Source organism: Sebastes fasciatus, chromosome 1 (genome assembly GCF_043250625.1).
Source record: "Sebastes fasciatus isolate fSebFas1 chromosome 1, fSebFas1.pri, whole genome shotgun sequence".
In the NCBI taxonomy this organism is placed as follows: Eukaryota; Metazoa; Chordata; class Actinopteri; order Perciformes; family Sebastidae; genus Sebastes; species Sebastes fasciatus.
This window is the reverse complement of record NC_133795.1, coordinates 2542916-2565724: the sequence shown is the minus strand read 5'-3', so window position 1 is coordinate 2565724 and position 22809 is coordinate 2542916. Positions and strand designations below refer to the sequence as shown.

Genomic DNA, 22809 nt, shown 5'->3' with positions numbered 1-22809 from the left:
ACAATAATAATAATTACAATTTTGATACAGTCCTTTAATAATCACTCAACAGAAATGTTAGTTTACCCGCCTTTTAATCTAAAACTGAAAACAGAAATGTTTTAAGAAGTGTGTCGGTGTACCTCGTAGACCTGCTGAAGCTCCGGGCCGACATCCTGCTCTTCTCTCAGACTCTGACTCACTTTCCAGTTGGGAGGAGGAAAGACGACTTTGTCTGGTCGAGAAACACTGCAACAGAAAAACACAGAGGATCCACAAAGATAAGAATGATGATACGATGATACAGTAATGTAATGACGTAGTGGAAGAGTTGACCGTGAAGCCTCACCCTTGCAGAATGACGTCAGCCATCGCGGCCACCTCCAGCTCAAACAGCACCACCTCGCTCTCTGAGTTATTCGCATTTTTACTACAACAAAAAGACAAAAAAAGATCTTTCAGGAACAACATTTATTCATCGCCTGGCGAAACAATGTAAAGCACGGTCACACATGTTCGACATTAACATGTTCCTCCCGTTCACTCCCATTCTACGCGAGCGAAAGGGCAAAAAAAACCATTTGCTTCCTACAAAGCAAATTCGCATCTTTTGCATTTGCGTGGAGTTCAACTTCGGGGAACGTTCAGTGCGAGTATCGCCTCGGCAGACGATGGTCACAATTATTTTTAACAGAAAATAACAAATATTGATACCAACAAATATAAAAAACGTTAATTTATATACTAAATGTAGCTTTAAAAAAATAAAAAGAATCTGGATTTTAAGACTTAAAAGAAATCGTAGCTGCTTCGAAATGAAACTAAATTAAACATATACTTGCATAACATTGTTACATGCCCTGGCTCTGTGGCTCAGACTAATGGTACGTGTCCACCGGGGCGTTTTTCATCACGAGAGGACGCGCCGCTTCACAGCATTGGACACTTGGTGGTCTGCCACTAGACACAACACACTCGGCACCTGATTGGACGAACGCTTTCCCTCCGTGGGCTGCTGCTCCAAAGCTTTCAAACAGGAAACAGTATGGAGGCTCGTTTGGAAACTTTCGTCTCTTATTTCACGAAAATAGTTCACCGAAATGTGTTTCTGAAAACATTTGAGGAGAGAAATAATCCATGTTGATGAATCTGTCTTTATTTTGGATCGACAGCGTTTATTTTAAAAGATTCTCGGGAGTTTGGAGAGGCGGCGAGTCGCGTCGGACGCCCGTGATTTTGCATAAAGTAGACTAGCCCTCAACTTTATGCAAATGAGGAACGGCCGTCGTGACGCTCTGTCTCTTGAATCGCGCCGCCACGCTAACCCAGAATTCATTTCACAGCTTCTTATGAATGGGAAGCGTGGAAAGGACGGATCCTTTGGACACGTACCATGAGCCACACAACACTATTCTAGCCAATCAGCCACAGGGGGGCATTCATGCTCGTGCCGATGGATGTATAAAGACAAAGGCAGTTGGAGCGAGAGGGATGGTAAATATGGATGGGGGATGTGTTTGTTTGGGTGTTGAGCTCAAATATCAACAATCTTTCTGTCCGAAATCGCATACTATGCACTGCATCGTTCAACATGCTTTTTTTGTGAGTAAACAGTAGTTTGTATATTTTCGGACACACTGAGAAGTAATTTAAGTCGTCACTTCCTGAGAGCATCCTTGCCGGTAGGAGACGTGTAACCACGGTAACCCGTACCTACCTCATGTGACAAAAAACAACAATTTGTGAGAGTCAAAAAGGGGGCTGATCACATCGAGACGCGTCGCTACAGGCGTGTGGCCGGTGTCCGGCGAAAAAGCTGATGCGCCTGTGGGGCGGGGCTTTGTGTTTAACCAGGCCTGACTAACGGAAAATACGGTCTCTCTCTATTGAAGCGTTATTGATGTTATGGAGCTGTCCGTCAACAACGTTGTTGTCACTATCGCATTGCAAAATGGGATATTTAATGCTGTAGTGTCCGGCATTGCACTGTTGTAATATTTCACCGATAAAAGTATGCAATTTGTGTACTATTGGTTTCTGACATACTAAAAGATCTCACATACTGTTTTAGTTTATATACTAGCATGTTAATGTGGCACTTCTGATGCAACCACTGACTCCACCTTTAAGGACTTGCAGATACAACACATGAACTTATCTCACCTCATAGTACTGAATCTGAAAAGTGACCTACCTTCGTATTTGGAGCTCAAACTGAACAGTATTGTGAGTGTCCTTCAGTCTGGGCACAGTGAACCGAAGGCCGGCCCATAACTAGGAAATGAACCACAGAAAAATGTAAACAATTAACTCAAGTACCAAGAGATTTCATTACATTTGATTTACAGCTTCTGGTCTGATATATCCCACAGGGAGATATTTTGTCTACATGAAAGATTGATTTATGTTTTGTATGTTTTATCACGTCAATTCAAAAACGTTTTGGGTTTGAGTATGAGTTACGCTCCTTCCGGAACAATTTGACTCGACTTAATTGTACCGAGATACAAAAACTGAAAAAGGCCAAAGACAACATGTGGGCTTTGTGGGCTCTTACGCTGGTACCAGACTTCATGGGGTTTCCCAGATCACACACGAGATAGCGGGTCTGGTTTTCTGCCTCATAGCTGCACGTCAGCTGAGTCAAGCTCTGGAGAGGACACAAAAACATCAAATACTGTCAACTCTGATATTAAGATTACTGGATAACTAAACACGTACTAAAATAGTGTGCCTTCTGTTTTTTTTTTTAAACAAGACGTTTAGCTGGACAGACACTTTTATGAAGGATTGTGATGTTTTCTGCCACATCATGACTCCTGTTTTGTTTTTTGTTTTCTTATACTGTGTTTTTATTCTGCTCAGATACGGTGGGAATGTGGGTTTTCCACATCAGCTGCTTTTCAGCACTGCTTTCAAGTGCTACTTTGTTGGAAACATGCTGTACATAGTTATGAAAGCCAGTGTTATTTCAACTTAAGTTGGAGAATAATAATAGTTCAGTAATAAAGAAATAATCCTTATTACTGATATGGTTACAGTGATGGTTGTCTGCCTCACCACGTTGTTGCGTGCTATCCCGCTGTAGTCGGCCTCGGGGGGAAGCACCACGTAGAGCTCGGCCTCGTACGCCCCTCCCTCGCCCTCGTTCCTGGCATTGAACGTCAGGCTCAGGGAGTTTTCATCACCCAGGTAAACCTCTGCTCGGTCACTGGAAGAGGAGAACCACAAGCACAACAAGGTCGTTGACAAAACAAACTAAAAGAAGTATACCCTGTTAAGCATGTCCATGCATGCAAGGGTGCAAATTGCAGCAACGACTGCACAATGAATGTTATTATAAGTTATGAGTTATAGAGTTATACAGAATAGGTTGAATGCCAGAGACTCCTAAAACGACTTACATGACTGTTCTATTTAACAATCGCACAGTGGCAGTTTTAAATGGTTGTGTCAAGGAGGTAACCCACAAGTTGCAAAACGTTCGCAAGATGGTTAAGGTTATGCATTGACCTTGAATTGTTAAGGTTAGGATAAGTAGTCGGGCAGTGAGTCTTGCAAGAGTTTTTTCAATTTGTGGGTTACCTTCTAGACACTACCGTTTTAAACACTTAATTGTTCTATTTAATGTTGTGAAACGGTCACAGTTTTAAACACGTGGTTTACGTTGTGAAACGGAACAATTTGGTTAGGTCTAGGCAACAAAATGACTTGGTTCGACTAAGGAAATGATCACAGCTCGGGTTAAAGTAAGCATGTTTGTTACAAAACTACGTTAGCACGTAACCATGTTAGTACACAACCGTCACATACTACGTCGTGACTGGAAGCGAACGCTGATAAGAGGTTGAACCAAAACAGTAAAATCAAGGACCATAAAAACAAAACAATGAGCTGGAAGCTGCTAAACGCTCCGTAGAGCTGAGGATAATTCTATGTGGGTTCACCCCTTTCATGTTACACATAGTCATTTGATCCATTGCTAATATAAAACTATATATACAGTATATATATATATATATATATACTGTATATATAAGTTAAATAAAATAGAATAAAAACAAAAAAATTAAGCACCTTGATTCAAGGTTTTAGTCATCCAGGATGACAACGTTGGCCCAACACTTTGGTCCAGATTGAAATATCTCAAACATCTACTAGACAGCTCACCATGAAATTCTGAACAGACATTCACGGTCCATTCATCAGAGGACCATCTGCCATCAGCAGGTCAAACGTTTTACTTTCTACTGTGAAATACTGCCTCATCTACCAGATAGATCGCCACAAAGGTTTGTAGAGATATTTGTGATTATAAATCACCTGCGATCTTCGACTTTTCCTCGAGCGCCACCACGAGGCTGGTGTCTCAAGAACTATTAGATTAACCATCATGAAAGTTGATACACACACATTCATGTCCCCCGCAGGTCGAATAGAGTGCTCCAGGGATGACGTATTTTTGTAGGCCAACCAGGAAGTTAGCATCGCCCTGGTTCCCTCGACAAAAACCCAACGGGATTGTTCCATTGGGTTTTGGATTATTATAGAAAATAAACTCTGTCACAAACACACGTTTATGATATTTACACGTTTTGTTCAGCAAGATAATCTCCACAAATGAACACCACTTTGAAGCATGAATGTAATCGCCAGAAGTAAAAAGCTAACGTTAGGCTATAAACAAACAGTCTCATTTAGCCACATGTTAGCAACCGCCTTTTTTAAGACATATAAAAGCTTCAAAATTCATGAGTGGAATATTTATTGACGTATTTTATATTGTAGAACAAAACGTTAAAACCTCTTCAGCTTGTGTTAACCACAGACCTTATTTCAGGCATCTAACTAAAAACCCATTGACTTCCAGACGAGGGAACAGGAAGTGCTAAAATGCTCAAAACTCATTTCTGGGTTTCAGGACTCATTCCTGCACCACTCGATGGTAATAACTTTAGAGATCCCTTAAATTTTCACCATCAGTGCCACCGTCAAATGGAAAAAAAATGGTAAATATACCAGCTAAACATCAGAATGATTGCATTGTCATTGCAGACTGTAGACACTATAGACTCTTATTTCTTGAGGTATTTTTAAAAGTAGTATTTCCCATGAGTATCTATTACGCAGCTATTTTTTTTTGTCAGTCATCAGAAGGATATTTTTATCTACTACAATCCAAATGACTGAAAATAGCAGCTTCCATATACAGCCTCTATTTGTTGGCACAGTTTAGTTAGCTTTATCTCTGCTGCTGTTGGTGCAGGCCACGACCAGAATGCCCCAAGAAGTAATTGTAAAACTTAATGAAAAGCAGGGACGTGAAGTCTTTCCAGACAATGCATCTCTGTTTTAGAACAGTCCCCAAAGGCCATTTCCTCCTGTGTATCTGTCCGTGACTGACCTGGGAAATGACCCAAATCTGATCACTGTGATTTGTCTCAGGAAACCGACCCCCACCTTATTCCGCATGTTCACAGCAGACGCCCCTGTGTGCAAACACACTTTTCAGTGAGAGTGATAAATCTTCTCGACACTCTCCCGACTCCAGCCCTCCCCCAACGGCTACACTTTGTGGTGGTAAATTCATGTTTCTATTGAGCAGAAAGAGGAGAAAGGAGTCTGGTTGAGGGTCAGAATCAGGGTTCTTCTCTCATTCCTCGTTTCCTTCTCCCCTTCCCCCTCCGTCTTCAGAGAGTCTGGACGCAGTGACCCCTCGCTAGGTAAGACAACCACCAGATGATTTTAATTAGGCCTGGGCAAGTTTAGCGAATGCAGAGGAAGCAACATTGATACACCAACACTCAGCAGATGCTGAGAACAAACAGAAATCTGGAGCGTATGTTTGAGATGTTAACAACACCGAGGTTCACTCTCTGGGAAAATATAACGGTGGATCATGAAGCTCGTAAAAGCATAATTGAAGCCAGAGGATACAACTCAGACACCAGTGACAGGGTTGTGAATGTCAAACATCCCACCGTTTGCAAATTTTTGGCTAGCGAGAGAAAAACGCTGTGTCTTATAGTATCAGTCAATGAAGGGAAATTGTGTTTAGTGAAAGTGCTGAATCATTCCAGTTCGTGGAAACAAATGCAGATCTTTGAGTTTTTCGTGGGAGGCTTCTGCAGCTAAGAGAAATCACATGGCCATGTAATGCAAAACACTCCTCATAACAGAGCTGGCTGGGAGGAGAGAGGCTGCTCGCTTTGTGAATGGGCTGAGACATTACCAGATATTTGGCTGACGTCCATTCACCAACAAGGATACATGATTAATTAGCAATAACACATGTGAATCTTTCCTCTGTATCTGTTTCTCCAGATATGAGCTGTAAACTATGTCTTATCTTTTGTGTCTTAAATGCTCTGAGTCACAGAATCCTGTTGATATATCATTCCCATTCTTCTTCTCTTTGATTATCTATCACGAAACTCAATGTCTCTCCCTGCAGATAAGGCAGACAACCACAGCATGCTTCATTGACTATCACTAGTTAACTCACTGGAAGAACTGACCCTGAGTTTAAAGGTACTCTGTCGTGTTGCATTGTAAGCAAAGACAGGAATGTTTACATTCAGTTTTCTCATCAAAATTCAATGTATACATCCTTGAGGCTTAAAACATTTTTTGAATGCATTTACTTCCTCATAAAAAATATGAAAAGCTGACTTTTTATATTCTTAAGCCTGCATTTATTTATTGTGTCATAAGGATCAGTGAAACAAGGCAAAAGTGAGCATGGCTCACGTACACCCGCTCACTGCTTGACCCCTGCTAAAGTAGGGCCAAAGGCTTTGCCCTTTTTGATAAATGTCAAGAATGTAGGGCACCCTAGACTTCTGTCCCCCAAAAGGCACAACTAGACCACACTGTCAACCACCTTACCAAATTTGAAGTTGCTAAGTTAAATAGTTTCAGAATTCTGCTCTGGAAACGAAAGTGTGACACGTGAACGGACGAAAGGACGGATGGACACGCGGAGCGCTATATAACCCCGACTACGTTGTCACAGGGATATAATAACATGGAACCATCCATAGAAATGTTTATCATGTCCTCATGCTAATGTGCGTACACATACATACCTCCTGATGCATGTACACATGTATGCATCAAACTGCTAGTAAAAACGCTGCTCCATTGCACTACTACTGGTCAAAAGCTCAGCGGTGAACCTTTAACTGACTACCAACAAACAACTTTTGAAGATTTACATCCAGCCTTCTTTTATCCGTTGTTAAGTGGCCATGGTATAAGTGTGGTAAAGCACTCTGAGGTGTCCTACTATAGAAAATAATGGACTCTGAGGAGGAAACACCACATTTTGAAGCAGAATTGTGTTGTGTCATTTTTCCTTGTGCAGTATCATATACTTACGAGACCTCTAAAATCATTGATAACGTCCATGATTGGATTCTGGCCGGGGGATCTTTGTCATAACCCTGTTTCTCCCCATGTCTCTTTACACATGGGCTGCCAAATAAAGGCACGGAAAAAAAACCCATATATATATATAAAAGAAGTAGAACTTCTCTGCCATTATACAACACTCATCAGAGACAACATGAGAAAACAACACAGTTTATCATCATGTCTTTAATTACAGCGGCCCCATTCAGGCGTCCCTCGTTCCAGAATAAAAGTCCCATTCATTTTTCCCGTAGCCAATATTATGTCACTCTCAGTTGGAGCACTTCTACGGATCGGATTGAAACTCTCCCAGTTCAATCATCAATCCAAAAGATTAACGACTGTGTTAGAAAATATCTGGTCCATTGAAGAAGTCAAAGATGCCTGTGTCCACGTAAATCACTGAGCCTTAAACTCTGTTATGTGTGTCACTAACTGCATGAGGAAGCTCATGTTGACTGTGTTGAGAGAACTGAAAACACAATCTGCAGCTTAAATCAGTTCAGTTTAAAATTCTACATACATTTTGGATTAAATTCTGCATCCATGGCGCCATGTTTTGCTCTGAACTGCACACACAAAGCGTTTTGATGACTATGTGTAATGTGAAATGGGTGGCATGTAGTGAGTAAAGCTTGGGTAGGTAACATTGGAGAAATCAGTAAGAGTACGCTAGATTTTAAACATTATCCAACTGAGAAACCCAGCCCAGTGTCGTCCACTCCTTTCCAATCAAAGTAGCTAGCAGCACTAGCTGATAACTAGCTCGAAGAAGTCCCTAAATTTAGAGATAAAGTCACCAATTAGGCAACACTGACAGTCCGTCCCTTCAGGCCTCCCTGCAAAGCCACTCCCCCCAAATTATCATTATGAACATAAACAATGAACACGGCTACTGTTAGTACTCACAAATGTCAAGCTAGCAGCTCGTAGAAGACTCCGGTGATGCACAACGAGTGCACGGGCAGCGTAAGCTCAGGCAGGTAGCACAGCCAATGAAATGATTGGACTTGTTTATTACAGTTACAGCTACAGACACCAGATTTTTTTTCTTTTTCGTCAGAGCATGTGATTTATTCATTGCTGTTGCGATGTATTGAGAATTTCAACAAATACATTACACACACTAACTATAAACCCCAAATATATATCACCCAACTCTACACTTCCCCTCAGCTCTATGGAGCATTTTAGCACCTCTCAGCTCATTGTTTTGGTTTTACGACCTGCAACTTTATTGTTTTGGTTCATTCTCACCGGTCTTTTTTTAAACCCACTGTACGCTACAGTACCTGCTCAGCAGCAAACAGCACACGGACAAAATTAGCAACTAGCTAGTGAACATGCTGAAGCATTTATCAGCTGAAGAGGCAGATATTTCCCTCGACAGTTGGAGGAGGCCAAAAACAGAGCAAAAAGGAGAGTGAGTATTGGACTTACATTCATTTGGTGTCACAAACCATGGCTCCTAATGAATGCTAATGTCGCTCTGTGTCTGCTGACTGTATTTGCTAACACCTTAGCCATATCATCTTCATTTCAAGTTCACAGCTTGTTTTGCTTTCCTAAATCGGGCCAAATAACTCCGTTAATACTGCTCTGAACAGTATGGCCCGTGCAGTGGCATTTTGTTTTGTGTGTGTGGTTCCAGTAAGTGGTGCTGTTTACTTTGTGTATTCCGCCAGGACTGCAACTGCTGCTCATGCTCACTATGCAGTTCTTCTTCTGTTCATTCCACAAAAAACAGAAACATAAAATGCATCACTTCAAGTGCAGCAGAGGAAAGAGTCACCAGACACGCTGGGTGTTTCACATGGCAAATGTAAGTGCTTTCCTCAGTATACGTTGAATTTCTGGTGTGTTTTATCATTCACAGACGAAAAAAAAAAACGCTGTGGCAGATTAGCAAAGCAGGACTGGGGGGGGGGGTTCAGTTGTGTTTGTTGAATCAGGTAAAGTAATAGAGTCGTGATTTTCCTCTCACCCATAAACAGCCAGCTTGAGGTCAGGGACGCAGATGTTGTCCTCTCCACAATCGAGTTGAATCTGGGCCTGAGAAAGAAAGAAAGATGGATAGAGATAAATGGAGGGAAGAGGGAGGAGCGAGGGATGGTCATGATGGGTGAAAGAGAGAGAGAGAGGTATCCAGGGAATAAGGTCCAAAGGTATGGAGAGAGAGGAAAGCTTTTGAGGAAGTGGATGTTTACAGAAGCCTGCACACTAGATTCATGATTTAATGAAAGGATAAGAGAGGATAAAGACTATACATCTCCTCCATATATGCACAAAACGTGAACAATATTTGCAACAACCAGATGCCAAGAAGTTGTGTGAAAACAGCATCCTTTCATGTTTTGCGGGATAAACGTAATATGTGCTTTACATGTGGGAACAAAGGGAAGAGTAGAGAAAACATGGTGAAGGTTTAGGAGAATGAGAGGATGATGAATTCCATCCAAACAAGTATTACATTTTTGCGGAAAAGCCTCGATCACAAAGAGTGAAAACCTCACTTTTAAAAAGAGAGTTGGGCTTAATCTGCTCTGTAGTCTATCGTGACAGAAGACTTGGTAAAAACCACAGTAAAAGATAAATGTGATTTGATTTGGAGACATTGTTTTTTTCCAGCTTGTCCCGTCAGATCTTTGCTTTACTCTCTCTTTTTTGTCCCTCCACCATTTCTTCCATGTAGCTTCATAGTGTCATTGTTGCCCTCATCTCTCCCAACATATGGGAAACATTAGATTCCCAAAGAATGCTACAGAGAGCAAAGAATCAGCCTGGCAATGGTTAACAGTGTCTCAGTGGAGATTCCTCATCCAAGTCCCTGGTTTTACATCCACTGAGGAATCGAGAGGCTATCGGTCATTTAACACCAACCAGACAGGAGCACACACACTCTGTAATACTTCTAAGATCAAGTGATGAGTCCCAACTTATCTTCCCTCCCTTCCAACCACTTTTCATCTCTTTTTCACTTTCATCTCTTCATCTTCCCATACGTTTGATCCATGTGATCCATGTTTCCCTCCAGCTCTTAAAGGAATATACACCCCGCTGTCAGCCTGTTGGTCAACTTCAAGATGTGAAATGATGAAAACGCAGGCATCAAAATCATAGCTGGTAGACCACTGACTACGGCATTACATGCTAAAACGTATAACATGTTCAGTCTCTCCCGAATTAAGAATCTAAATTAAGAATCGTTGTAATAGTTAAAGTAATAATCTTGAAGATTTTCATTTAAATAAATGTCTTTTAAGTCACTATCTATCGCCGAATGAGGCAACACAATGGTGATTAAGCCTACGGTCCACTGATGAAAGCCCTTTCATTTGCAGCAAAGTATTACAAACTGGGTGTCTGTGGCGACATTCCCGGGAATTCCCGACATTGTTTGGATCTCTGGGAAGTGAGATCCAAAAACACACCTGAAATTACCGCTTAGGTGCTGCCAAATAGAACGGAACGGAGATCTTTGAGATTTTGACTTTAAATTAGGGCTGTCAAAGTTAGCGCAAATTGTTTTAATGCCACTGATCTCTTTAACGCATTAACGCAACTTGCGATTTTTAGTGTGAGTGAAGATACTGGTATCATATGAAACTATAAAACCTAAAGAATCCATTGATATCATGTCATACTAGCTTGTTGCGAAGAACATGGGATTTTCAAAGGGATCCCTTGACCTCTCACCTCAAGATATGGGAATAAAAACAACAGCTGTTGTTGCCTGATGGGCTGCAGTTTGCCATGTTATGATTTTTTATGCTAAATGCAGTACCTGTGAGGGATTCTAGACAACATCTGATATTGTTTTGTGTTCAAAATTAATTTCCAATAATAAATATATACATACATTTGCATAATTTGTGCATATTTGCCCACCGCCATGGTGATAAGAGTATTAAATACTTGACAAATCTCCCTTTAAAAGGTACATATTGAAGACATGAAAAATGTGTGATTTATTTGTGATTAATCACAAATAACTATGGACCATGATGCGATTAATCATGATTAAATATTTTAAACGATAGACAGCCCTAGTTTAAAAATGTACAATAACCGCTTGGGAATAGTTTTATCAAATAGAATCTGAATTTATACAGTTTCAAGAAAAAGTGTCATTAACTTAATAAAGCTCCTGTACTGTACTGTACTGTGTGAAATCATGGATCTAATGAGCAGTGATTAGTCAGGTCTCGGAATTATGTTCAAAATGACACATGCATTCAGTATTGCCAACTATTTTCAATAGAAAGTATCTAAAGCCCGCTTGAAAAGTTGTCAGAGTAATCGTAGATTACGTCACACTCTCATTTGCATTTCAGTGAGTGAATGGCTCAGGCCCATCTTACATCCAGGACACGGTCAAAGCGTGCACCCTGTACACCCCAGCCTGTCCACGACGCTCTGCTACTGCCAACAGGCTTGCTAATCCCTCCCTACGAATAGATGTAAACTATCCAGGCAGTTCAACCAGTGGCTTACCCAGGCATGTCCTATGCCTGGGTATGGCTGCATGTGATGCATACTCCTTCCCTGTCTCTGCATACAGTAATAACCGCACTATAAGGAAGGTCAGACGCTCCCACAGCAGCACTAGGATGTATTAACTGGTAAGAGGATATGCAGAAACACAGAGAATCAATTGAGACTTGAGAATTGTAGTCAAATCTGACAGAATAACATCAGACTACATTCAACTATATCCATGGAGAGAAATCCCAGGACTCCTGGGAAAAAAGCGATATATTCCTGAGAAGTCATTTCAAATCACTGGAAAAACCTTCAAACCTAGCGGGTGTGCAGAAAGACGGACTCCGCCAGCAACAATAAAACCTACCATGTAGAGAGGCAATTACAGAGCATTAATACATTAAGGCAGGGTGGGCGATCCTGAGAAACGAGCAGGAGTACACTCGATTTTTAAAAATGATCCAGCCGAAAAAAACGAGCCCAGTGTGGTCAACTCTTTTACAATGAAAGTAGCTAGCAGCATTAGCTTCTAACTAGCTCTAAATCTAGAGGAAGTCGCCAAGTCGGCAACACTGACAGTCCGTCGCTTCAGGCCTCCCTCCAAAGCCACTCCCTCCAAATTTATCATTATGAACATAAACCTATCCTAATGAATGTAAACAACTAACAGGGCTATTGTTAGTAGTTACAGCTGTCAAACTAGCAGCTGGAAGATCTGTCATATCACTACATTCGGGCCAAATTAAATGATTGGACAGGTCAGAGCATTTGATTTATTGATTGCTGTCGGGATGTCATGAGAATTTCAACTAATATAACAAAAAAAATTAAAAATCTTCACCATCCCTGCCATTAAATGGATTTACATTTATAGAGTGAATAATGGGGTTTGACATTATGAAACTGTTAAGCAGTATAATCTTAACTGTAGATGTGGTCAGATATGTGGCCTGTTGCAGTGTGACGACACCCAGTCTACACAATATAAAACATTTAACAGGTGAAGTACCAGCAGGGGGCAGCAAAAACACTCACTTAGGTTTAGGCAAAAAAAAAACGTAGCTAACGGCCCTGACACACCAAGCCGACGGTCGGCCGTCGGACAGTTTGGGGCCGTCGATGAGCCTCTGTCGGCCTAGTTTCTACGTGCCAACTGGACGTTGGCTGTACTCTTTGCGGTGTGTTCGGGTGCAACTTGTCGGTCAAAGCAAAGGCGACGTGAGGCGATGCAACAACAGCCTTCATCGCCGCTAGTTCTCTGATGTCGGGTTGGTGTGTCCCCAGCTTTAGGTTTAGGAAAAACATCATGGTTGGTCTTAAAATAAGTATGTAAACTAAGTACAATACGTACGGAAACGGCGTCACATCAGTATGGAAAACATGTCACAAACATTACTAAAAAACACGTCACTAACCCCACTAACGTAATTTACAAAACAAAACACCAGTCCTGGTTAAAAGTTGTGCGTTCGTTGGACCCATCCACCTCCCCTCCCGCACACCATAAGCAGTCTTTGTCACTTTTTTATTCGACGTCACTAGCTCTGAGCGTAGCATATTTCCACGGATGCTTTTACATTGCAGTCAATACAGACTACAATGCGTACAAATGTTAGTATGAAGCATCAGGGCCAACAGTCTACTGGGAACTTTGATGATGTTCTCATCACTGAAACGTTGATTCCTCTCACATAAAGAGAAAGAACAACGACAGATGAAATTCATAGTGTTGCCTTGAAGGTTTCTAGGCCGAAAAAAAGTTGGTGTGTTCTGTTAAAAAAGCCTCACATCACACTCACTTCACCTTCTATCACTCACATAAACATGTGCACGTTTTCAGGCTCTGGCTCTTGCCTGGCGGAGGAAACCACTGGCAACATACATAAACAAACCACAACCAGATGTCTGCGAGCAGAGTGCCGCCCCACCCAAAAGGAGCTGTCAGTCCTCCCTCTGTGTTTTTGCAGAGCCATGACTCGCCGGTCCTCCATAAACCTCCCAACTCTTCATATAGGAAACTCTACCAATGGAGACCAGAGTGCAGTAATCAGCTCACGCTCCACCAGGCCTGACCCTCAACCTCTAACCAGATGGGCTTCGGCACTGCAGAGGGGCCTTACATTTGATGTCAATTTTAAAAAAGGGCGGCCTGTAGCCTCCGTCTTTGCCATTCAAATAAATTCCCTGCATGCAAAATGTAAACAGTGGGAGATGTGCTGGAGGGTGAAGTTAAACCTGTATAGTACAGAGAACCGCTGTGTGTGGAAAACACCGTTTGTACATGTGAAAATGTTCATCTGTCACGCTCTCTCTCCTCTGGTAATCGTTGTGGTCAGTGTCTGTTTAGTTCATAACATGCAAGGCGTGCGGCCATATAAGTGGTGTGGTGTGGCAATGGAATATATAGAAACAGTTAACAACTCCACACTGAGATACACTTCATATCTTTGGGAGTTGAACTATTAAAAAGAATAGATGGATTTCCAGTTTGGATATTTAGGGAGGATTTCTCAACCTAGATATTTCTGACATGCATTTATTGCACATCATGTTCAAGCAGCGTACACTGTAAATGTAAAAATAGCAACACCTGAACTTGAATCTGAAATGTTTTTAAACTGTACTGCGTGACTCTTTACGTGGCTACGGAGTTATTTTGCATCATGAGCTCATATACATACCTTCTGCTGTATACGCTGCTCTGTGTCATAATTCAGGACTGGTCTGAGGCCATGCTGGTCCACTGAGGCTTGAGGATCCAGACTGAAGTTAAGGCTGATGAAAATGGGAGAGAGTTTATCCCGAAACTCATCTTCAGCCTGCAACAGAGGAAAGATGCAACTATGTGAGTAACTGATGTGGACCACACAGATCCATGTGTTGTCTCCAAGAACTGACTGACATCTGTCTGGTGTATTAATGTCTGTTCTTAATATTCTGACGCTTCCGATGAGGAGTGAAAGATGGTTAGAAATCTGTCGTTAGTGTAGGAATTTTCCAGCCTTTAAGCGCAGATTATAGTGAAACCCTCTTCCAAGTAAATGTACAAGCTGTCACATTATACAAAATCAAAAGCAGATGTTATTGGCCTAAATGTAGGATTTAGTCCGGTTTAAGTTTCTCTAAAATGTGACATGAATTCTGTTTAACCAGCCACGATGATGAAGAAAGAGTAGAAGGAAGAAAAGGTGTACAAACAGATACGTGTTGACTGGCAGTTTCCAACCATCTCTTATCCTGTCAAAGAGCTAAGTGCTCTGATCATTATGTCCTTACAATGAACGTACACATATGACTTAAGTGTTTCTGGCAGGCATTCACTTTGATCAGGTCCCCACTGAGTGATGAGAAGATTGGTACTGTACTAGTTTCCCCCCTCAAATGGCACTTCAAACAGCAACATCAAGCCCCCGTCTATAAGGAAATGACTTTAACCTCTGTCCTACCGGCGACTTAATTACATTCACCTGGTGCTGCAGGTGCAACATAGACTCTGATTAGATGGCTCAGATGACAACCGGCGGGGCTCCTGACGGCCAAGATTAAGAGCCGGAGAATTTGTGAAACATATAAAAGGTGTTGAGACTGAGAAATAGTTAGTGCACAATACTTTTAAATAGGGCCATCATTCGATTTAAATATTTAATCGTGATTAATCGCATGATTGTCCATAATTAATCTTAAATTTTTTTATCTGTTCAAAATGTACCTTAAAGGGAGATTTATCAAGTATTTAATACTCTTATTAACATGGGAGTGGGTGAAATAGGCTTGTTTTGTGCAAATATGCGTATATATATTATTAGAAATCAATTATCAATACAAAACAATGACAGATATTGTCCAGAAACCCTCACAGGTACTGCATTTAGCATAAAACAATATGCTCCAATCATAACATGGCAAACTGCAGCCCAACAGGCAACAACAGCTGTCAGTGTGTCAGTGTGCTGACTTGACTATGACTTGCCCCCAAACTGCATGTGATGATCATAAAGTGGGCATGTCTGTAAAGGGGAGACTCGTGGGTACCCATAGAACCCATTTACATTCACTGATCTGGAGGTCAGAGGTCAAGGGACCCCTTTGGAAATGGCCATGACAGTTTTTCCTCGCCAAAATTTTGCATAAGTTTGCAGCCTTATTTATCTTCCTTCGCGACAAGCTAGCATGACATGGTTGGTACTGATGGATTCATCAGGTTTTCTAGTTTCATATGATACCAGGATCTCCACTCTAAAGAAAAAATTTAAAGGTGCATTAACGTGTTATTATCACGTTAACTTTGAGAGCCCTACTTCTTCTTCTTCAGCATGACAGAAATGACAGAAATTAATGGAAAAAAATGTAGGTTTGAGAGACAGACTGACCCGCAGATAGATCTTGGTGTCGTGGCACGAGCGTTCTCCGTTGGCGAGGCTGAGGGTCTTCAGCAGACTGGGCTGCTGGCTATCGAGGAACAAGGTCCTCCTGATGGATTCCTTCTGGTTCTGCTTCACACTGTCCAACTGAACCTCCACCACAAAGCCTTCAAAATATACACACACACAGTGAGAAAACCGTGAACATGCATGTCGTCTGTACGTCTACATATATGGCTGTGTGAAAACAGCCATAACAAACACATATTTGCACAGACATATTAAATGTAAATGTAAATGTAAATGCACACTCATACAGTGGTAAACATTATTGCGGTAAAGCGCCTTCATGTGCTACTTTGCTCTCCGTACAGTATACAGAAAGAGGGCATTTCTGTGGCCCACATGACAACAACTACACAGAGAACACAGACAATACACACCCATGCACTTAAAGTAAACACACACACTTTTCTAAACTGCCGGAGCCCACCAAGTTACCCTGTGTTTACGCGATCGCTCTTTTATCTCCATCTTAACTGCCAAATTGACCACAGTGAAGTCCAGCATTCTTGTGGCTACACAAAGAAAGCGAGGTAATAGGGACCATCTGTGTGTGTGTGCGTGTGTGTGCGTGTGTGTGTGTGTGTGTGCGTGCCTCACCTAGTTGAGAGGGGAGGTGCTTCCCATTAGCCAGCAGGCAGAAACTGATGCTGACACTGGAGGTTGAACACAGACAAAAATATGGAGAAAAAAAAAAAGAATTAACACTGAGCTTATACAGATGTGTTTACACTGATCTGAGGTACATCTGTACATCATTTTTTTATGGTCGTGTTTTAAGGGTAAAGAACGAAGAGCGAAACCCTCACGAGATAGTTAAGGTTAGGCATTGACCTCGAGTGGTTAGGGTTAGGATAGGTCGTCTCGCCAAAGTTCTTGCAAGTTTTCACAGTTTGGGGGTTACCTTCTAGACACAACTTTTTTTCATTTAAAGCTTCAGTAGTCAGTATATTTTGGCATCATTGGGCAAAAATCCCATAATAACCTTTCAGCATATTGTAATTCAAGTGTTCTGAGAGAAAACTAGACTTCTGTTCCTCCTCATGGCTCTGTTTTCAGACTTTAGAACATCTAGCCCGTGACGGGAGACTTTGACCAATCACAGGTCATTTCATTGAGAGAGAGTTCCTATTGGCTGTGCTCCGGTCATGTGACCAGAACTTGGCATTCCTTCACCAGATTTCCAAATGGCGGCAGCGTCACAAACTTTTATAGGCATTAACGTAACAGAATATTGATTCATATTTGATCAGCGCTGCCTAGTTTAACCGTTTGGTCGGAGTTCGCGAGTGATTGACAGCCGGCTCTCATAGACGGCAGCTGGACAGCAGACCTCAGATCAGCTCTTACTGCTTGTTTTCCTCCGGTCTGTGAAATCTTGCAGATGCCGTTAGGAGCACCGGAGGACACCGGAGGACACAGAGGACACATGATTTTTTTCAGGTTACCTGTTTCATGTACTACTGTCACGATATAGTGACCGTTTTATAATAATTATAAATGACTGATCAGCTGTTTCTGCTGTCGGCGTCTTCTCGGATATATATTTATAATGTCTTCGTCTCTGGACAACATGAAACATGACCAATACTAGCTGACATGCGGAGCCTATAGCGTCAACTTCTGATAAAACTACGCTGCAGCCGAGTTATTTGCTCCGAACCAGTTGGTGGTAGCGCTCCTAGTTTGTATTTTTTTTTTTGTGACATTTCAAAAGTTTGCTTAAAATTTGCTTGACAATTGAATGGAATGGATTCACGGGAATTGGACGGTTGTGAGATCACACTAACCTTGACCTTTGACCTTTGAGCACCTGAGATATCACGTTCACAAATATGGTCCAGGCGGAGAGACGAACAACCCAAAAACATAATGCCTCTGTCGCCGGCGCGGGGACATAAAAAAATCAGTCGACGCATGCATGTAAAAATGTGTGTGGTCACATGAAGGGAGGGGACACCTCATGTGCTGCGTAAGGAGTCCAGTTGATGCCAAACAATGTCTCATTCATTTCTAGAAAGTTACAACCCTTTTCCAACCTTTTCAATATTAATAACTCAACCCTCTCTGCACCGTGCCATCTTTCCATAAAACGACTCCACCTTTCTCCCGCTTCCTCTTCTCCGCTGCCTTCATCTCCTTTTTGTCACCACGGCAGCAAAAACACCAATAAACAGGAAAACAAGTCTTACTTGTATCAACCTTCAGGGCAGACACTAAAACACCAGCCAAGTCTGGCAAACGCCTCTCACGGCAGTCTAAAAATGTTCCACATTTAATACGATGGTTAACCTGAACTTGTGGAAAGAGCGTCATTGAGATTCAAAACAGGATGAATTTCCCCTTTTTTCTTTCTCACTGGATCTAAGAATACTGTAGTTCAGAGCAGCTTGGACAGGAAACTGGCAAACATGAAGTCATTTGACATTCTCGTGAGGTGAAGTTTGGAGAGCTGAAACTGAACTAAGATGTGCGTTACATAACGTTTGCAAGACTTTCCATGTTCTGTTGTCAGAGAGCTCTTTAACTACTCGTAAAGTCTGAAGCTTTTTGTTAAAGTATTAAAGAAATTTCCGCTACGATGACAAACACTGCATGTTGGATCAGACGGTGTATAATCTTCCTATTAAGATAGAAGTGGAGACAAACTTTTTATAAGGATAATAGTTGAAGTTCATACCAAGACACAGAAATGGTTTCATTGGCTGTGATCAGCTCACAGGTCTTCTCCTCCTGGTTGAACATGGTGGGCTGCACAGTAAGAGACGCACCGGCACTCACTATCGGCCGAGCCCTGATTGAAGAGAGACACCATGAAAGAATAAGTACGGAAGCCCGAAATGGACAAGATTCAAACATTTTTTTAATACCGTTATCTCAAGATCACGAGTTAATTATCTAACTACAAAGCAAGGATTCTCTGTTTGTCTGTCCCTCTGTGTGTTATTCACATATCTAGAGAACCACCCATCCGATCTACATCACACTTGGCGGGTCTATAGCTCAGGACCCCAGTGAGTATAGTGTCGAATGTGGTGCAGATTGGCCAGACGGAGGCGCTATAACAATGAACTTTACTTTAGGTCTGTAACTTTGAACCGAAAGTCTCAATAACATTTTTTTCCCCTGGATTTTGTGGGTCCAGACGAGATCTATCCATATAAGCCACGTCCATTTGAAATAATGAGATAATTAACCCATTATCCCGAGAAAACAAAAGGTTGTCTTCTTTTATTATTTATAATGTTTGGGTCAAATCAGCCGACGGTAAATGCATTCAAACGGCTCAGATCGAGCTGACAGCGTGGATGCATGTATACATCCTGACAGTGATGGACTTGGTGAAGTTAGCGGTTGTACTAAGCTCCATCCTCTCGTGTCACTTCTGGTTGCAAATAGCCAACATGACGATGGCCAAAAACCAAGATGGTGACGGCCGAAATGCCATGGGTGGCGTCACGGTGGCGTCACGGTGACTACGTCCACTGCTTATACACAGTCCATCACTGTCAGGATGTTTACATCCACGCTGTCAGCTGGATCTGAGCCGTTTGAATGCATTTACCGTCGACTGATTTGACTCAAACATTATAATTAATAGAAGAAAACAACCTTTTGTTTGATCGTGATAACGAGTTAATAATCTTGTTATCTTGAGATAACAAGACTTGTGATCTTGAGACGGTATTACAAAAAAAGTTTGAATCACGTCCATTTAGGGCTTCCATATATAATAATAAAAAAGAAGGGTCTATATATTTGTTTCTACACTCATACATGCTTTAACATACCTGTATAACACTGCTTTATCGACCCCAAAAGCACCAACAATCAGATCTGCAAGAAGGGAAGGTGAGTTAAACGAAGCCATCAGAGAAGAGGATAACAGACGCCTGGTGGCGGCGGCGGCGGCGGTGGACTATTTTACCTGGATAGCCGTTTTGATCCAGATCTCTGTTTCCTCGCAGGGAGAAGCCAAAGCTGGCTGGGAAAGAGCTAGAAGCCCATTGGCCAGAGAGAGTCTGAGTGGGCGTGTCCATCAGTCCTCCGGCGTGACCGTTATAAATGAGAACCAATCCGTGCTGGTCTTCTCCTCCGTAGGGGCAGCCGATGGCCACGTCTGATTGTAAACAGCAAGAACACACTATGTGAACAATCTCATGTTTACTGTATATATAACCTATATATGTATGTACATCTACACTTTAGCTCCATGCAGAGCAGCTTACAGCGAGTCCAGCACTATGTACTTAAATTACCAGATCAAAAAAACAGCTGCCACAGGCCAGGGTAGGACCGGTGGTTTTGTGGGCCAGTAAAGAAAAAAGTCACAGATTATTTTGTGGTGTTTTGTTTTGTTTTATGGAGATTAGCTTCTTTAGACTTTGGCTGAATCATGTTTGAATGAATAAAACACAGACTCTGTCAGTAAATCAGTGGGTGTTGAGATAGAAAGATATCTTTGACATTTAGAATAGTATCTGAGCTAAACGAGCGCCCTAAACATGAATCAAAAAGCATTTTGATCATTGATTCAGTCATTTATCACATTTTTACGGCTGTCAAACTCAACAAGATAACGACTCGTTAACTCAAATTCGTTTTAACGCCACTAATTTCTTTAACGCATTAAAGCAACTTTCAATTTTATGATTGTAGCGGGCTCGGTTTGAAAGCTAGAGAGAAGATACTGGTATCATATGAAACTAGAAAAACCTAAGGAATCCACTGGTACCAACCATGTCGTACTAGAAGGAGGTTAAATAACGCTCCAAACTTACGCTACATTTTGTCGAGGAAAAACTGTCATGGCCATTTTCAAAGGGGTCCCTTGACCTCTGACCTCCAGATGTGTGAATGTAAATGAGTTCTATGGGTACCCACGAGTCTCCCCTTTACAGACATGCCCACTTTATGATAATCACATGCAGTTTGGGGCAAGTCATAGTCAAGTCAGCACACTGACACACTGACAGCTGCTGTTGCCTGTTGGGCTGCAGTTTGACATGTTATGATTGGAGCATATTAACCCACACTGTGTATGCAGTAGCACACCTACCGTTGAATCCATCCTGATTGAGATCACCCAGCGGAGCCAGCGAGGTGCCGAACCGGCTGAAGGCCTGTTGACCCAGGAGGTGGGATTGGCTCGGCTCCAGCAGCAGAGGGCCTCTCTGGAGGTACACGTACACCTTACCCAGCTCCTCCAGACGCCCATTGACCCCTCGACGCATGAACATTGGAGCTCCCACCACCAGGTCGTCCAAACTGAGGGAGGCGAGCAAAGGCAGGAGACAAATAAGGAGAAGACAGATAAAGAAACAAGACTTTAGTATTTCCCCTTTAGCAACTTTAATGTTGGAAAAATCATCTTAGTTTAGCAATGTTCCGCTCTTCATTAAAGCTATATGATGTTTACACTGAGTGAGATACTCAACCACATGACTCAAAAGGAAATATTCTATATTTCTTGTGTCATTTTATACAACTTTCCTTCATACAGACAGATCAAATTGGTATCTGTGATAACTTAAAGGGGACATATCATGAAAAGCTCACTTTTTCAGTGCTAATGCTCAAACGTTTGAGTATCTGGAGTTTCTACCAACCCACAAACTGTGAAATAAGACAACCCAGTCAGTTTTTTGTGGGCTGTCTAGATCAGAAAACATGTGATTCAACAAGCCAGTCAGATGTAACTCCCCTTCCTATGTCACATGCAGGCTCATTAGAACATATCGCCCACAGCTTCAGAACTACCTTTGCAAACGTGCACTATTTCTTTCTCACAAGCCAATTTAGGCACTAAAACGGGGCGTTTCAGACAGAGGGTGAATACAGGTATATTCAGACGGACAGTACGAGAAAAATACTGTGTGTTTTGAACGTTAAAGCGTGTAAACATGTTCTAGTAGAAACCCCAAATTAGGGCTGTCAAAGTTAACGCGATAATAACGCGTTTTGTTTTTGAAAATGTGTTTTCTGGATACCCACGAGTCTCCCCTTTACAGACATGCCCACTTTATGATAATCACATGCAGTTTGGGGCAAGTCATAGTCAAGTCAGCACACTGACACACTGACAGCTGTTGTTGCCTGTTGGGCTGCAGTTTGCCATGTTATGATTTGAGCATATTGTTTTATGCTAAATGCAGTACCTGTGAGGGTTTCTGGATCAATATCTGTCATTGTTTTGTGTTGTTAATTGATTTCCAATAATAAATATATACATACGTTTTGCATAAAGCAGCGTATTTTCCCACTCCCATGTTGATAAGAGTATTAAATACTTGACAAATCTCCCTTTAAGGTACATTTCAACATCATGGTTGAAACAGAGAAAAGGAGCTATGAAAGTTGACCAATTCAGAATGTTAAAAGTGGCTAAAAATAATGTGTGTCAATCTGACTCTGATACTAAATTAATAGCAATATAATAAAGACTGAATAAAAGCATATAAAGTACAACTCCCAGTGAGCATTTTCAAATCAAATACACTTTGAATGACTG

General features: G+C 41.7%; 1 protein-coding gene across 1 annotated transcript in view; it reads right to left on the bottom strand.

Moving 5' to 3' along the window:
- LOC141768257 (integrin alpha-5-like) overlaps window positions 1-22809 on the bottom strand; it is a 54598-nt gene that overhangs the window by 8671 nt on the left and 23118 nt on the right. The window contains exons 12-24 of the mRNA XM_074636410.1: window positions 21358-21566; window positions 20227-20418; window positions 20090-20135; window positions 18979-19092; window positions 16899-16954; window positions 16245-16402; window positions 14556-14693; window positions 9377-9444; window positions 3040-3190; window positions 2537-2629; window positions 2174-2253; window positions 329-409; window positions 123-228 (exon numbers count right to left, since the gene is read on the bottom strand). Coding sequence (XP_074492511.1) covers window positions 123-228; window positions 329-409; window positions 2174-2253; window positions 2537-2629; window positions 3040-3190; window positions 9377-9444; window positions 14556-14693; window positions 16245-16402; window positions 16899-16954; window positions 18979-19092; window positions 20090-20135; window positions 20227-20418; window positions 21358-21566 — 1492 coding nt within the window. The remainder of the gene's footprint in view (window positions 1-122; window positions 229-328; window positions 410-2173; window positions 2254-2536; window positions 2630-3039; window positions 3191-9376; window positions 9445-14555; window positions 14694-16244; window positions 16403-16898; window positions 16955-18978; window positions 19093-20089; window positions 20136-20226; window positions 20419-21357; window positions 21567-22809) is intronic.